Below are 17,092 nucleotides of genomic sequence, written 5' to 3'. Positions count from 1 at the left end.
AAAAAAAAAAAAAATTAGCCAGGCGTGGTGGCACATGCCTGTATTCCCAGCTACTTGGGAGGCTGAGGTGGGAGGATTGCTTGAACTGGGAGGCAGAGGTTGCAGTGAGCTGAAACTGCACCACTGCACCCCAGCCTGGGCAACTGAGCAAGGTTCCATCTCAAAAAAAAAAAAAAAAAAAAAGCTGTCACAGATGCCAGTAGGAGAACAGGTTAGTTGCAAATGGATGGGAGGTATTAAAATTTGTGAAGATGGAGCTGGGGAACTACCCCCAGGAGAGATGCACACCAGCCTCCTCCTTCCTGGGCCAGCTGCACCTTGCACACACGGGACCAGAACTCCTCTAGCAGGAGGTCCATGGGTCCCCTGTCCAAGACAAGCAGTGGCGCCCTCTGCAGCTGACTGCTTAAGTGGATGTCCAGGGTGTGGACCCCCACCTTGGCCAAGCCGGCTCATCAGAACAACATGTTCACTTTCCACAGGAACCATGGACATAAAATAGAACCCTTCCCCACATAGGCCACCATAGGCCCTGCCCAGCTGCCCCAAAGAGGGTGGTGATCAACATTTATTGGCTCACTTGCCAATAAATCACACTGAGTGTCCATGGCACACTGCTGCAGAGGAGGCTGAGCCCAGCCTGGTTGAGTCTGCTTGGCCTGTTGATAATCTCACCTCCTTGTCAGTGATGGTCAACAATTGGTTCAGAAATGGACACGTGACTCCATTTGGGCCAATGTGGGGGGGGGGGGTGGGGTTTTTTTTTCAAAAAAATCTAAAAGGGGTTTTTTTTTTTTTTTTTTTTTTTTTTTTGAGATGGAGTCTCGCTCTGTCGCCCAGGCTGGAGTGCAGTGGCGTGATCTCAGCTCACTGCAAGCTCCGCCTCCTGAGTTCACACTATTCTCCCCCTCAACCTCCCAAGTAGCTGGGACTACAGGCACCCGCCACCACGCCCAGCTAAATTTTGCTTTTGTATTTTTAGTAGAGACGGGGTTTCACCGTGTTAGCCAGGATGGTCTCGATCTCCTGACCTTGTGATCCGCCCACCTCAGACTCCTGAAGTGCTGGGGTTACAGGCGTGAGCCACCACGCCCAGCCTAGAAGTGACTCTTTTTTTTGAGATGGAGTCTCGCTCTGTCATCCAAACTGGAGTGCAGTGGCGCGATCTTGGCTCACTGCAACCTCTGCCTCTCGGGTTCAAGCGATTCTCCTGCCTCAGCCTCCTGAGTAGCTGAGATTACAGGTGCCCGCCACCACGCCCAGCTAATTTCAGTATTTTTAGTAGAGATGGGGTTTCCCTATGTTGGCCAGTCTGGTCTCAAACTCCTGACCTCCAGTGGTCCATCCACCTCAGTCTCCCAAAGTGCTGGGATTACAGCTTTGCACTCTGTGTTATGTCAGCCTGTACATGGTCTTCTTAAGCCAGTTTGAGTTGGTTCCTTAGAGCAAAAAGCATCCTTAGTCATGGCTCTGGGACAATCAGAAGACCAGATAATCAAATACCATTCACTGTGCCTTACCTGCATTCTACGAAGTAATATTGTCCTCACTCGAAGATGGAGAAATGAAGGTTCAGAGAGGCTAAGTAACATGCCCAAGGTCACACATTCCCCACGCCATGTCAGGACTACAGCCCACGTGGGACCCACTCCAGATTCCATGTTCTTTATCCTGGCAACATGCCAGCAAAGGAGGAAGCAAAAGAACTTTAAAAGCAGACAAAGGAGCTCAGGAAACTCCGCAGTTTGGGGCACTCAGCAAAGGGGCCAATAGCCCCTGACTTCAGCAGACAGGGAGCCAGAAGCACTTACAATTGGAGTTTACAAGAGAAGGTATTACTTGCTACTTAAAAAGTCAGGGAACAGATTTCTATAAAAGCCATCACCTTGGCAAGGCATGGTGGCTCACATCAGTCTCCAATAAAAGTTCAAAAATTAGGGGGACGTGGTGTCTCACACCTGTAATCCCAACTACTTGGGAGACTGAGGCAGGAGAATTACTTGAACCCAAGAGGTGGAGGTTGCAGTAAGCTGAGATCCTGCTACTGCACTACAGCCTGGGTGACAGAGGGAGACTCGTCTCAAAACAAAACAGAACAAAACACCAGCCTGGGTGTGGTGGCTCACACCTGTAATCCCAGAACTTTAGGAAGCTGAGGCAGGAGGATTGTTTGAGCTCAGGATTCAAGACCAGCCTGGGTAATATACCGAGATCTCACCTCTACAAAAAATTTAAAAATTAGCCAGGGTGGTGGCAAGGGCCTGTAGATCCAGCTACTTGGGAGGCTGAGGCAGGAGGATCAGTTGAGCCCAGGAGGTCAAGGCTGCAATGAGCTGTGGTATAGAGTACAGAGCACCACTGTACTCTGGTGAGTACATCACTGCCTGGGTAACAGAGTAAGACAGAATGATACTCTGTCTCAAAAATAAATAAATAAAAATAAAAAAGGCTCATGCCTGTAATCACAGCACTTTAGGAGGCTGAGGCAGGAAGATCACTTGAGCTCAGGAGTTTGAGACCAGCCTGGGCAACACAGTGAGAACTGTGTCTCTACCAAAAAAAAAAAAGAGAGAGAGAGAGTAAAAAACTCAGGCCTCACCCATAGCCTACTAAATCAGAAACTTCAGAGAATTGGGAGGGGGCAGGAATGTGCCTTTTAACAGGGTCCCTGGGTAACTGGTGGAGGAGTATACAGCTTGAAGGGTTCCAAGCTTCTGTCTCCAGCCCAGACTAGGGCCCTGAATTCCAGACTTATGTATCCAACTACTTACCTGACATATCCTTTTGGATCTCAAATTTTATTTTTTCTTTTTGAGACAGTCTTACTCAGTCACTCAGGCTGGAGTACAATTGCATGATCACAGCTCACTGCAACCTCCGCCTCTGGGTTCAAGCGATTCTCCTACCTCAGCCTAATGAGTTGCTGAGACCACAAGTGCCCACCACCACTCTCACTTAATTTTTTTTTTTTGAAACTAAGTTTCACTCTTGTTGCCCAGGCTGGAATGCAGTGGTGTGATCTAGGCTCCCTGTAGCCTCTGCCTCCCAGGTTCAGGCAATTCTCCTGCCTCAGTCTCCCGAGTAGCTAGGATTATAGGCATCCACCACCACGCCTGACTAATTTTTGTATTTTTAGTAGAGATGGGGTTTCACCATGTTGGCCAGGCTGGTCTCGAAATCCTGACCTCAGGTGATCCACCCACCTCGGCCTCCCAATGTGCTAGGATTATACGTGTGAGCCACCGCGCCCAGCCATGCTTGAATTATTACAGTGGGTTCCTAACTGGTCTCCCTGTTTCTTCCATAGACCTCCCTACAGTTTATTCTCAGCACAGTAGCCGGTGTGATCTTATAACACTATGTGAGATCATGCCACATCTCTGCCAGGGTGATCATGTAAAAATGTAAGTTAGATGGTTACTTCTTTGCCTCCATCTCTCTGGGGGCTCCATCTCAGAGTAAAAGCCAAAATGGCCTTCATGACCATCCCTGCTCTGGCCCCAACCTTGGCTCTATCAACTCTAGACACTGGCTCCTCCTCTCTCTGTACTGTCAGTCCTGCTCCTCCCTTAGGACCTTTGCATATGCTGTTCCTTCTGCTTGGAAGCTCTTCCTTTTGCTATCCCCAAGGCTCAGCCCCTCCCCTCCTGCAAGTCTTTTTTTTTTTTTTTTTTTTTAGATGGAGTCTCGCTCTATCACCTATCACCCAGGCTGGAGTGCAGTGGTGTGATCTTGGCTCACTGCAACCTCCGCCTCCCAGGTTCAAGCAACTCTCTGCCTCAGCCTCCCAAGTAGCTGGGATTACAGGCGCCCACCACCATGCCCGGCTAATTTTTGTATTTAATAGAGACAGTGTTTAACCTTCTTGGCCAGGCTGGTCCTAAACTCCTGACCTCGTGATCCACCTGCCTCGGCCTCCCAAAGTGGTGGGATTACAGGTGTGAGTCACCCCGCCCAGTGAAGTCTTTTGTTTTTGAGATTGAGTCTCACTGTCGCCCAGGCTGGAGTACAGTGGCACAAGCTCAGCTCACTGCAACCTCCACCTCCCGGGTTCAAGCAATTCTCCTGCTTCAGTCTCCCGAGTAGCTGGCATTACAGGCGCTCGCTACCACACCTGGCTAATTTTTGTATTTTTGATAGAGACAGGATTTCCCTGTGTTGGCCAGGCTGGTCTAAAACTCCTGGCCTCCAGTGATCCATCTGCTTAGGCCTTCCAAAGCGCTAGGATTACAGGCGTGAGCGACTATGCCTGGCCCACTCCTGTGTCTTTGTTCAGTTGTTAACTTCTTAGATCTTACTTTGTATCTCCCCCCTCCTCATTTTTCTCTATAGCAATTCACACCCTCTAATCTTTCCTTGTTTTTGTCTGCATCCCTCATTAGGATGTCAGTTTTGGCTGGGTGTGGTGACAGAAGGTGACAGAATGAGACTCCGTCACAAAAAAAGAAAAAAAAGGATGTCAGCTTAATGAGGTCAGGAGTTTTTGTCACTTTCATTCACTGCTGAATCCCCAGGGCCTGATCGTGGCCCCTGGGAGGTGCTTAATAAAGGTTAACGCATGAAGGGGACACCTGGAGCCTGGAGAGAAGTGAGTTGCTCGAATTCATAGCCATCAAGAATGAATGGCTTTCATCTTAGAACAAATAAAGCACCGAGTCCACAGCTCCGGCCCAAGGTCCTTCTCACAGCTGTGCCAGATACTGGACCTCATGCCCAGGACAGAGCCAAGGGATACCCCAACCTCAGGGAGTGCCTCTTGGACTCTGCCAAGACCAGGGTGCTCACACAACCAAGTCCGGGGGCCGCCATAAAAGAGGAGCAGGAACGGGGAGCCTGGAGATATCGGTGCCACAGTCCTGCACGGGTGGAGGCCAAGGCAGCCATGGCCAAGGCCAGGAGCCATCTCCCCTCCCACCCCTCCAGCTGTCTGAGTGCAGGCATGACAGACAGTGGCTGGGCCCAGAAGCCCGACCCTCTGGGGGTGGGGGAGAGGCCTGCAGTTCCCATCAGCTGCTGCGGGTCGCCCCAGCACCAAGGGGAGCTTCCCTATGACCCACGCTCCCTTCCTGGTGTTGACCCCAACCTAGCAGGGAGCATCCTGTCCAAGTACAGGCTCTGCCTCCTCACGCCCTCTGGTGGCCACACCGGTTAGGGCCAGAGGGGAACCCAGGATCTCCCCGAGCCCCTCCCAGAGGGTTTCTCTTCCCCTAAGTCAGGATTTCAGGTGCACAAGAGATGATCCGAAGAGCTGGGGGATATCAGCAGCCCTTGGACTGGCTGGGCCCACCCTGACCAGCAAGGTGAGGCTGGTAATGACTTCGGGGATGACCACATCTGCCCCACTGGGCGAGCACTCACTGTGGGCCGGACTCAGGCCAGGCCACTCTATACCCAACCAGCCACAATGACCAAAAAGTAGACTAAGGCCCAGGAAGTGATGATATCCACCCAAGATCACCCAGCACAGAGGCAATGCTGGATCGGCCTGACTCCTCGCCTGTCCTCCCATCTCTGCCCCTTTAATTGCTCAACCATAGATCAGGAAGCCTCCTCCCATGCCAGCTGCGATGCAGAGGCTCAGCCATGAGTTTAAAAATATGAACTAAAAATACAAAAACTAGCTGGGCGAGGTGGCGCATGCCTGTAATCCCAGCTACTAGGAAGGCTGAGGCAGGAGAATCACTCGAACCCAAGAGGCGGAGGCTGCAGTGAGCTGAGATCACGCCACTGCACTCCAGCCTGGGTGACAGAGTGAGACTCCATCTTAAAAACAAACAAATATATATATACATATATAAAGTGGCAGGGTGCAGTGGCTCACGGCCTCTCATCCCAGCACTGTGGGAGGCCAAGGTGGGTAGATTGAGCCCAGGAGTTTGAGACCAGCCTGGGCAACATGCAAAACCCAGTCTCTACAAAAAAATACAAAAAAAAATTTAGCCAGGCATGGTGGCACGTGCCTGCGGTCCAGCTATGTGGGAGACTGAAGCAGGAGGATCGCTTGACCCAGGAGGTTGAGGCTGCAGTGAGCTGGGTTTGCGCCACTGCACTTCAGCCTGGGCAATAAATACACACACACACACACACACACACACACGTGTATATATATTTAAAGTGCAAATGGCTCTTATTGAGGGCCTACTGTGTGCTGGGCAACAGGTCTGCAAGGGTCCTCCTCTACCTCCCTGTACTTTGCACCGGCTAGGGAGGAGGGTGCTGGGAAGACCTAAACATCAAGCTGGGGGAGGGTGCTGAGGTGGAGGTAGAAGGGGGCAGAGGGGTCCCTCAGCTGAGTCCTTAGGGAGGGAAGGGCGCCTGGGGTATGCCCAGCTTGAAACAGAAGGCTGGGGGCCACCAGGCCCTGAATCAGGCCAGGCAGGGTCAAGGGGCCTGGAAGTCCTGTTCCTTTGCTGTGAGACCATTAGGGAATGGGATCCATCTCTCAGTGGTTTCTCCAGACGAAAGACAGGTCCAGAGGGCAGAGTGGCCATGCCCAAGGTGGTGGCCAGGTCTGACTGTGGTCCCTGCCAACAACCTCCTTCTCTGCTCTCTGGGGAGTAGTGGCCTGCTCCTGGGCACTCCTTTGCAGTCATCACCTGGACCTGGTGGGACAGGAGGAGCAGGAAGAGAAAGAGAATTAGACAGAATCAGAGAGAGACAGATACCGACAGATATAGGAAAACAGAGGCAGAGACAGGCAGAGAGAGGAAGAGCTAGAAAGGGATGCAGAGACAGCTGAAGGTACAATTAGAGACAGACACAGAGGCCAGGCACAGTGGGTCACGCCTATAATTCCCAGCACTTTGGGAGACTGAGACAGCCGAATCATTTGAGGTCAGGAGTTGAAGACCAGACTGGCCAACGTGGTGAAACCCCGTCTCTACTAAAAATACAAAAGGCCAGGTGTGGTGGCTCATGCCTGTAATCCCAGCACATTGGGAAGCCGAGGTGGGCAGATCACCTGAGGTCAGGAGTTCAAGACCAGCCTGGCCGACATGAGGAAACCCCGTCTCTACTAAAAATACAAAATTTAGCTGGGCGTGGTGGCGGGCACCTGTAGTCCCAGCTACTTGGGAGGCTGAGACAGGAGAATTGATTGAACCCAGGACGTGGGAGGCAGAGTTTGCAGTGAGCTGAGATCATGCCACTGCACTCCAGCCTAGGCAACAGAGCAAGACTCCGTCTCAAAATAAGTAAATAAATAAAAATAAAAATACAAAAATTACCCAGGCCTGGCGGTGGGTGCCTATAATCCCAGTTACTAGGGAGGCTGAAGCAGGAGAATTGCTTGAGCTCGAGAGGTGGAGGTCGCAGTGAGCCAAGATCACACCACTGCACTCCAGCTTGGGCAACAGAGCGAGACTCTGTCTCAAAAAGAAAAAAAAACATGGCCAGGCACAGTGGCTCACACCTGTAATCCCAGCACTTTGGGAGGCCAAGGCGGGTGGATTATGAGGTCAGGAGATCGAGACCATCCTGGCTAACACGGTGAAACCCCGTCTCTACTAAAAATACAAAAAAATATTAGCCGGGCATGGTGGCAGGCGCCTGTAGTCACAGCTACTTGGGAGGCTGAGGCAGGAGAATAGCATGAACCTGGGAGGCGGAGCTTGCAGTGAACCAAGATCATGCCACTGCAGTCCAACCTGGGTGACAGAGCGAGACTCCGTCTCAAAAAAAAAAAAAAAAAAAAAAGGACACAAAGGCAAAGCTAGAGATGGAGAGAGGGAGACAGAAGGCTGAGAAGGGAGAAAACAACCCCAGAGATAGTCATGCCATCAAAGGGGAGAGCAAGCCAAGGTCTACGGGGCTGGGGCCTCTTTCCACCCCGGCCTCACCTAGAGCTCATCTCGAGGCTGGGGTTGGAGGCTGTGCCCACTGCTGCCAGCCATGTCCAGGCGAGGGCTGCGCAGGGTCTTTTGGGAGCCACTCCAGCTAATGAGGTGGCCGCTGTCGTCATCCCATGGAGAGGAAGTCTCCGTGTCACTGAGCCACTCGGCGTCCCCGGCATAGTGGGTAGGGGCAGCAAGCAGGGGCCAGGCGGAGAAGGCCACCAGGTCCCTTGGCCAGAAGTGTGCCTTGTACTGCTCGCTGTAAGGTGAGAGGACAGCTCAGGAGGACTAAGGCGGGCCCCTACCACCTGGTCACACGCCTGCCTGGAGCCAGGCACCTTGCCTGCCCAAAGCACCTCACTCCCCGTCATCTAGTCCTCACAACGGCCCTGAGCAGTGGGACCTCTACTATCTCCATTTTCCAGATGAAGAAACGGAGGCTGAGAACAGCGAAGTCATCTGATTAAAAACTGCATGCAGCCAGGTGTGGTGGCTCATGCCTGTAATCCCAATACTTCGGGAGGCCGAGACAGGCAGATCACCTGAAGTTGGGAGTTCGAGACTAGCCTGATCAACATGGCGAAACCCCATCTCTACCAAAAATACAATGGCTCACGCCTGTAATCCCGGCACTCAAGTGATCAAGCGGATCACTTGAGGTCAAGGAGTTCGACACCAGCCTGGCCAACATGGAAAAACCCCGTATCTACTAAAAATACAAAAAAGTTAGCTGGGTGTGCTGGAGAGCACCTGTAATCCCAGTTACTCAGGAGGCTGAAGCAGGAAAATGACTTGAACCTGGGAGGCGGAGGTTGCAGTGAGCCAAGATCGCACCAAGGCACCAAGATCTTGCCACAGCACTCCAGCCTGGGCAACAGAGCAAGATTCCGTCTCAAAAACAAACAAATAAATAAATAAATAATAGCAGGGTGTGGTGGCATTTGCCTGTAATCCCAGCTACTTGGGAAGCTGAGGCAGGAGAATTGCTTGAACCTGGGAGGCAGAGGGTGCAGTGAGTCCAAATCACACCACTGTATTCTAGCCTGGGCAACAGAGCAGGACTCCATTAAAAAAAAAACAAAAAAACGCCTGCGTGCGCTGCGCAAAATACACACCGAGACTGGTCTGACTCTAAGGTTAGGCTGAGCCACTCCTTGGTGACCTGGGCCAATGACTTGGCCTTGCCAGTCCCAGTCTCCCCATCTGCCCGGTGAGGGGACTTCCTATTGATTGAGGTGAGTTCCTGGAGGGGACGCCCCTGCCCTGCCATGCCCGGCCCCCATCAGAGCCTCACTTGGGGTGCTGGTCGAACATGATGGGCAGGAACTCGTCCACAGGCAGCATGCGGCGCAGAGGCTGCGAGGCCAGCAGCTTACGGGCGCCCGCCAGGCTCAGGGCGTAGGCCAGCGTCCAGTAGGAGTACCCGGCCACCACCAGGCCCGGCAGCCCCTCCACGGCTGCCTCCTTCTCAGGGTTCACCTGCTTCCGCCCGAGGTAGCTGAAAGTGACACCAAGAGGCCCAGGACTCTCTTAGGTCCTGGGTATCATGAGACCCCCCAGCCCGCACCCGCTCCTACAGGGCCAGGCTCTTGGGGGAGGGGCTGGCCAGGGTCCCAAGCAGGAAAAGGCAGACTCCGGAGGCCCACCCCGCCCCCTCGTCCCTGAGGGCGCAGGCTGCCTACATCAGGTCCCATGGCAGTTTCTCTGCCTCCACGTCCTCCATCAGCTGCTCCAGCCTCCCCCTGAAGTTGCTCTCAAAGCGCACGTCATCCTCAAACACCAGGACCTGGGACAGGCCCCTCGCAACCACCTGTGATACACGATGGGGTGGGAAATGGCTCTTCAGAGTTCAGCTGTCCCTCCCTCCACGCTGCAGCCCACAGCCTCTACCTGGCCTCGGTTGGCCTGGGCATTATCATGCAGTTGCCCCAAAGTCTGCTGGGGGCCCCACTGCCCGGGACCTGAAATCCCAACCTCACTCTGGCGTTTGAGGCTCTCCAGATAGAATCATGATGGTAACCATGGCCCCTGCTACGTTCCCTGAGTGCTACTGTACCCCAGGGCTGTGCCACTGCGTATCTCCAGAGGCCCTCAGGAGGCAGGAAATGACGATCCTCAATTGCAGGAGGGAGGTGGACACGCAAGGATGGGAAACTGCCTGTCCAAGGACACACAGCCAGGAAGTGGCGGAGCTGGGATGCGAACCTGCATCTGCTGAACGCCAGGGCCCAGCTGGCCACTTTGGCCTTCTGCAATTTTCTTTTCTTTTTTTTCTTTCTTTCTTTTTTTTTTTTTTTTTGAGACAAAGCTTCACTCTTGTTGCCCAGACTGGAGTGAAATGGCCTCCCAAGTCAGGGGGCTGCATGGAAGAGGAGCAAGAACGGTGGAGGCCAAGGCAGCCATGGCCAAGGCCAGGAGCCTCTCCCCTCCCACCCCTCCAGCTGCCTGAGTGCAGGCATGATAGACAGTGGCTGGGCCCAGAAGCCTGACCCTCTGGGGGCTGGGGAGAGGCTTGCAGTTCCCATCCGAAGATGGTCTTGGCTCACTGCAACCTCCGCCTCCTGGGTTCAAGTGATTCTCCTGCCTCAGCCTCCCAAGTAGCTGGGATTACAGGCGCCCGCCACCACACCAGGCTAATTTGTGTATTTTTAGTAGAGACAAGGTTTCGCCATGTTGGCCAGACTGGTCTTGAACTCCTGACCTCGTGATCTGCCCACCTCAGCCTCCCAAAGTGCTGGGATTACAAGCATGAGCCACCGTACCTGGCCTGGCCTCCTGCTATTTTCTTTTTTTTTTTTAAGGTGGAGTTTCGCTCTTGCTCAGGCTGGAGTGAAGTGGCGCGATGACTCACTGCAACCTCCACCTCCCCCGTTCAAGCAATTCTCCTGCCTCAGCTTCCTGAGTAGCTGGGTGGGATTCTAGGCACCCGCTACCATGCCTGGCTAATTTTTGTATTTTTAGTAGAGACGGGGTTTCACCATGTTGACCAGGCTGGTCTCGAACTCCTGACCTCAGGCGATCCACCCACCTCGGCCTCCCAAAGTGCTGGGATTACAGGCGTGAGCCACTGCGCCTGGCCTCTCCTGCTATTCTCTAAAGGAAGCTGGGCTGGGTGGGGATTGGGAAGACCCCAGCCCTGAATATCCCAAATAAAAAGTACTTTTGATAACTTTTGGAAAAGTTACTTCAGAATAACTTTTGGAAAACTACTTTTGATAACTTCTGTGAAAAGAAAAGGAAATCAGCTCAGAAATAGTGAAGCTGGGAGCGCTGGCTCATGCCTATAATCCCAGCACTTTTGGAGGCTGAGGTGGGTGGAATCACTTGAGCTCAGGAGTTCGAGACCAGCCTAGCCAAACATGGCGAAACCCTGTCTCTACAAAAAATACAAAATTTAGCTGGGTGTGGTGGCGTGCACCTGTAGTTTCAGCTACTTGGTGGGGGCTAAGGTGGGATAATTGCTTGAGCCCAGGAGGTCCAGGCTGTGGTGAGCCAAGATCATGCCATTGCACTCCTGCCTGGGTGCCAGAACAAGACCCTGTCTCAAAAAAAAAGTAGTGAACCATGTTCTGAGATGGTAAAAAAGTCAACATAGGCTGGACGTGGTGGCTCATGCCTGTAATCCCAGCACTTTGGGAGGCCAAGACGGGCAGATCACCTGAGGTTGGAAGTTAGCTGGGCGTGGTGGTGCATGCCTATAATCCCAGCTACTCAGGAGGCTGAGGCAGGAGAATCGCTTGAACCCAGGAGGTAGTGGTTGCAGTGAGCCAAGACTGCACCACTGCATTCCAGCCTGGGCGACAGAGCAATACTCCATCTCAGGAAAAAAAAAAAAACCATAATGCTCACATACACATGCACATAGATTTGGCTATAGCAGAGAATAAAAACAAGGAATCCATGTCCCATCTCCTGGAGGGGCTGCCCTTGGAGGGCTTAGTTCCCCTGTTCTCTCCAGCCGTGTCCAGCAACCTCTCCCCTGCGCTCACACTCCCAGCCCCTGGGCTGAGGCTTCCAGGCCAAGTACTGAGCACATGCTGAGTCCCAGGCTTCCTTCTTTCTGTTCCTAAACACCTTCCTGCCTCAGGACCTTGGCACCCACTGTTCTCCTCTGCCTAGAAGGCCCTTCTCCCTGCCCCTCAATGGTGACACCCACTCTGACCCCTCCCACAACAGGCGCCTTTTAAAGTGGCCCATACCTAGGCCGGGCGCGGTGGCTCAAGCCTGTAATCCCAGCACTTTGGGAGGCCGAGACGGGAGGATCACGAGGTCAGGAGATCGAGACCATCCTGGCTAACACGGTGAAACCCCATCTCTACTAAAAAATACAAAAAACTAGCCGGGCGAGGTGGCGGGCGCTTGTAGTCCCAGCTACTTGGGAGGCTGAGACAGGAGAACGGCGTAAACCCGGGAGGCAGAGCTTGCAATGAGCTGAGATCCGGCCACTGCACTCCAGCCTGGGCGACAGAGCAAGACTCCATCTCAAAAAAAAAAAAAAAAAAAAGTGGCCCATACCTCTCCCCTCCACTGCAAGCTTGGTTTTCTTGATTTTTTTCTTGATTTCAGTAACCCCCCTCTAGTCCCTGAGCCCCAGGGGGATCTCTTTTTTGGAGGAAGGAGCAGACATGCATTGTTCCTGTCCTCCTCTGTGTTCTCAGAGCAGAATATCTCCTAGCACACATTAGGTGCTTAAGAGAGACTGCAGAATGCAAACGGGCACCGCTGGGGTGCTGAACACAGAGGAGACTGAAAGCTGCTGGCCAGGTTTTGATGCATGTCTTCATTCATGCACTCGTTCACAGAGCAGTGAATAGAACAAACTGGCCCCGTTCTCCCCAAAGGCCGTGGGTGGAGGAAGCAGGCGCCCTCACCTCTTCCCAGATGGAGTAATGGCTGAGGAAGCAGCCCACCTCGCCCTTGGTCAGGGTGCGTCCTGAGTAGGGGTCCTGATAGCCCGGGAGCAGGTCTACGCCGAGGCTCCTGATGGCACTGCTGTTGAGCATCCTGAGGGACACAGGTGTGATGGGTGAGGGGTGCCTGCCAGAGACCCCTCCAGAGGGGCCAGGCCTGTGCATGGTGGGGACAGTCACACTGGAGTCGGGTTTGAAGAAGGTTTCTGCCTTGTAACTCTTTTGTGTGACTCGAAGCTGTCAAGGGACTGGACCTGGGGAACTGGAGCCACTGTTGCCCAGGTGGACTGCAGTGGCACGATCTCAGTTCACTGCAACCTCTACCTCCCAGGTTCAAGCAATTCTCCTGCCTCAGCCTCACAAGTAGCTGAGACTACAGGCACACACCACCACACCTGGATAATTTTTGTTTTTTTTATAGTAGAGACGGGGTTTAACCATGTTGGCCAGGCTGGTCTCAAACTCCTGACCTCAGGTGATCTGCCCGCCTCAGCCTCCCAAAGTGCTAGGATTACAGGCGTCAGCCACCTCAGGAGTTCTGAGCCACCTCAGGAGTTCTGAGAGGATAACTATTAGGACGTGTCCTAATAAGATAGGATAGGGGTGACCCTTGAGGAAAGGGTGGGATGGTAGGGGGCTGCCTGAGGGGGAGGCACTCTAGGAAGAATGTGGGAACATGAGAGATACTTCTTGGGCAGAGGCCCAAGCAAAGGATGGATAGCCTATGGTCAAGAGACCTCGGGGGACATGGTGTCTCACACCTGTAATCCCAGTGCTTTGGGGGGCCAAGCTGGGAGGATTGCTTGAAGCCAGGAGTTCAAGACCAGCCTGAGCAACAGAGAGAAACCCCATCTCTCCAAAAAAAAAGTTTTTTTGAGACAGAGTCTCACTGTTGTCGGCGCAGGCTGGAGTGCAATGGCACGATCTTGGCTCACTGCAACCTCTGCCTCCCAGGTTCCAGCAATTCTTCTGACTCAGTCTCCTGAGTCGCTGAGATTACAGGCGCCCACCACCACGCCCAGCTAATTTTTGCATTTTTAGTAGAGAGAGAAAAAATTTTTTTTTGAGAGAGTCTCGCTCTGTCCCCCAGGCTGGAGTGTAGTCGTGTGATCTCAGCTCACTGCAAGCTCCACCTCCCGGGTTCACACCATTCTCCTGCCTCAGCCTCCTGAGTAGCAGGGACTACAGACGCCAGCCACTATGCCTGGCTAACTTTTTGTATTTTTAGTCGAGACAGGGTTTCACCGTATTAGCAAGGATGGTCTCAATCTCCTGACCTCACGATTCACCCGCCTCGGCCTCCCAAAGTGCTGGGATTACAGGTGTGAGCCACCGTGCCCGGCCCTGCCAAAAAGTTTTTTTAATTAGCTGGGCATGGTGGTGCATGCCTGTAGTCCCAGTTACTCAGGAGGGTGAGGCAGGAGGGTCACTTGAAGCCAGGAGTTCAAGACCAGCCTAGGCAACAGAGTGAGACCCTGTCTCTATGAATAAAAAGTATTTTTTTCAGCTGGGTGTGGTGATGCAAGCCTGTAATCATAGCTACTTAGGAGGCTGACAGAGGAGAATCACTTAAAACCCGGGAGGCGGAGGTTGCAGTGAGCCAAGATTGCGCCATTGCACTCTAGCCTGGGTGACAGAGCGAGACTGCCTCAAAAAAAAAAAAAATGATTTTTAATTAGCTGGGTGTGATGGTGCACGCCTATAGTCCAGTTACTCAGAGGCTGAGGCAGGAGGACTGCTTGAACCCAGGAGTTTAAGGGTTCAGTGAGCCATGTTTGTGGCACTGCACTGCGCCTGGGCAACAGACGGAGACCCTGTCTCTAAAAAAAAACAGAGCTGAGCACTTGAAGCAAATAGCAGCAGATGACATATGGGACCACAGGACCCCTGGTGGCTGGAGGAGCCTGGCCTCTGGATTCCCCAGGGGAACATGGCTGGCCTTTCCGATCTCCGCCCACCAGGAACTCAAGTCCAGGATGGAGAGTAATAATACTGGAAACACCTAACCCTTTGGAAACTTACTATGTGCCCGGCCCTGGCTAACTTCACTAAACCCACAAAACCCTAAGAGAAAGGCACAGTTATCTGCTATTTATACAAAAGGGCTGAGAGATGGGGGTAGCTGGCTGGAGGTCACACATTTAGTAACTGGTAGAGCTGGAACCCAGGCCCTGGAGCCTCAGCCACTGTGCTCTCTGCCTCTGGTGAGCAGCGGGAGGGCGGCTTCTTCCACGTGTGTCTGCTCCCGAACTCCCTGAGAGAGTATTACTCAGACCCTATTTGGATACTTCCTGGGACAGGAAACTCATTCAACCTGTCTGCTTTTCCCAGTCCTAGGGGGCTTGGAGATGGACCACACTGCTCCCCCAAGAGCTCAGGTCCCCGTCCCAGGCAGCCTTACCGGCCGTCCACAGCGTCCACCACCCGCCCAGAGATCTCCATCTCCCAGAGCGAGGCGAGCATGCGTTCTCGACGGTCAGGCCTGCGAGCCAGGCTGATGACAAAAACCTGGAGGAGGCAGGGGGTGGGCGGTAAGTGCAGGGGAGAGGGAGGGGAGGGCCCATTCACCTCCTAACCGCGTGCCCACAGGCGGGGGGACTTACCTCATCAAACCCTAACTTGCTGGGCCTCTTGGAGGGCCGAGTCACATGAGCTGAGGCCTGCATGGGGGGGCCGTCCACTGCAAAGGGAAGCATACCCCAAGCATGAGTCCCTACTGACTCCTGTTAGCAGTCACCCTGAAGTCCTAGCCCCCAGCCTCATTCCTGCCCCCAGCCCGGCAGAACACCCCACAGGATGGGACCTCAGAGATCACAAGATCCACCTGTCCCCATTGTAGGGATGTGAGACTGAGGCCCAACAGGGAAAGGGACTTTCTCAGAGTCATGGAACGACTTAGGGGTAAGGCTGGAACCCCAAGGCCAATGCCCGCTCCAGTACAGGGCCTAAGGAAAGGGGCACCATGGGGAGGCAGGGAGCCCTGGCAGCAGGTGGGTGGAACAGTTCTCCAGCCTCACCTAGTGCTTCTAAGATCAGGTGGATGAAGTTGACCCTCTCGTCTTCCAGCCCCTGGTGGGATTTCACGGGCACATTGATGTACCCATAACGGTGCTCATTGCACACGTGGACTGAGATCCCTGCAGAGACAGGCTGAGTGAGAGCTAGAGTGGAGGGGGGTGCTCTCAGAACCCAGCTGAGAGGTCCTAGGCCCCAGCAATGCCAGTTACCCAACGTGTTGGTCTTCTCTGGGACTCAGTTTCCCCACCTGTAGGACCAGAGGGAGAAAGGGCTTGGCTCACACAATATCTAAGGAGTCTTTCTGCTGAGATGGTTCATTCATTCAATATACCTGTCCAGGGCACCCACTGGAAGTCAGGGTTACGGCAGTGAGCAAGACTGAGTCCCTGCCCTCAGGGTATCAAGGTGAGGCAGGAGCAGGCAAACTCCCACCTACCACAGCCACAGGATGCCAGTGAGCCCCACTGCTCTGTTCCCTAAATCCCCCCACCTCTCCCGATCCCCACCACCCCACCTAGATCCAAGGGTCATCGCCTTTTCCCCAGACCCCTCCACTTCACCCCACACCCTCTGGGGCTCCCTTCCACAATGTCTTTCACCTGGCAGCCAGAGTGGCCTTCCTCCGGCTTCAATATTTGTCACTTTTTTTTTTTTTTTGAGACGGAGTGTTGCTCTGTCGCCCAGGCTGCAGTGCGGTGGTGTGATGTTGGCTCATTGCAAGCTACGCCTCCCAGGTTCACGCCATTCTCCTGCGTCAGCCTCCCTAGTGGTTGGGACTACAGGCACCCGCCACCACGCTCAGCTAATTTTTTGTATTTTTAGTAGAGACGGGGTTTCACCATGTTAGCCAGGATAGTCTCAATCTCCTGACCTAGTGATCCGCCCGCCTCGGTGTGATCTTGGCTCATTACAACCTCTGTCTCCCGGGTTCGAGTGATTCTCCTGCCTCAGCCTCCTGAGTAGCTGTGAATACAGGTGTGCGCCACCACACCTGGCTAATTTTTGTATTTTCAGTAGAGATGGGGTTTCGCCATGTTGGCCAGGATGGTCTCAAACTCCTGGCCTGAAGTGATCCACTGCCCCCCCCAGGCCACCCAAACTGCTGGGATTACAGACGTGAGCCACTGCACCTGGCCAATATTTGTTACCTTTATTATAACTATCCTCAGGGGCAGGCACACGGTGCCAATTAAAAAGCTAACCCAGGCAGGGCACAGTAGCTCACGCCTGTAATCCCAGCACTTTTGGAGGCCCAGGCAGGCAGATCACTTGAGGTCAGGAGTTCAAGACCAGCTTGGCCAACATGGTGAAACTCCATCTCTACTAAAAATA

General features: G+C 53.5%; 1 protein-coding gene and 1 pseudogene across 3 annotated transcripts in view; both read right to left on the bottom strand.

The window, feature by feature from the left end:
• The window catches only part of LOC108512786 (protein PAT1 homolog 1 pseudogene), a 3,925-nt pseudogene extending 2,399 nt beyond the window's left edge, over positions 1–1,526 (bottom strand).
• Positions 1,527–6,104: 4,578 nt separating this feature from the next.
• CERCAM (cerebral endothelial cell adhesion molecule) overlaps positions 6,105–17,092 on the bottom strand; it is a 37,226-nt gene continuing 26,238 nt past the window's right edge. For 2 of the 3 annotated variants that reach the window (XM_017848186.1, XM_017848187.1), the window contains 8 exons: positions 15,760–15,879; positions 15,346–15,422; positions 15,144–15,250; positions 12,704–12,836; positions 9,515–9,642; positions 9,127–9,330; positions 7,839–8,091; positions 6,105–6,602 (listed from right to left, as the gene is read on the bottom strand). In XM_017848186.1, the coding sequence (XP_017703675.1) occupies positions 7,839–8,091; positions 9,127–9,330; positions 9,515–9,642; positions 12,704–12,836; positions 15,144–15,250; positions 15,346–15,422; positions 15,760–15,879 (1,022 nt within the window). In that variant the 3' untranslated portion in view covers positions 6,105–6,602. The remainder of the gene's footprint in view (positions 6,603–7,838; positions 8,092–9,126; positions 9,331–9,514; positions 9,643–12,703; positions 12,837–15,143; positions 15,251–15,345; positions 15,423–15,759; positions 15,880–17,092) is intronic. The other variant, XM_017848188.1, reaches the window with a different exon arrangement.

This window comes from Rhinopithecus bieti, unplaced genomic scaffold (assembly GCF_001698545.2).
Source record: "Rhinopithecus bieti isolate Rb0 unplaced genomic scaffold, ASM169854v2 scaffold_29388, whole genome shotgun sequence".
Classification (NCBI taxonomy): Eukaryota; Metazoa; Chordata; class Mammalia; order Primates; family Cercopithecidae; genus Rhinopithecus; species Rhinopithecus bieti.
Note: the sequence above shows the minus strand (reverse complement) of the source record. Positions and strands in the feature narration are given on the sequence as shown.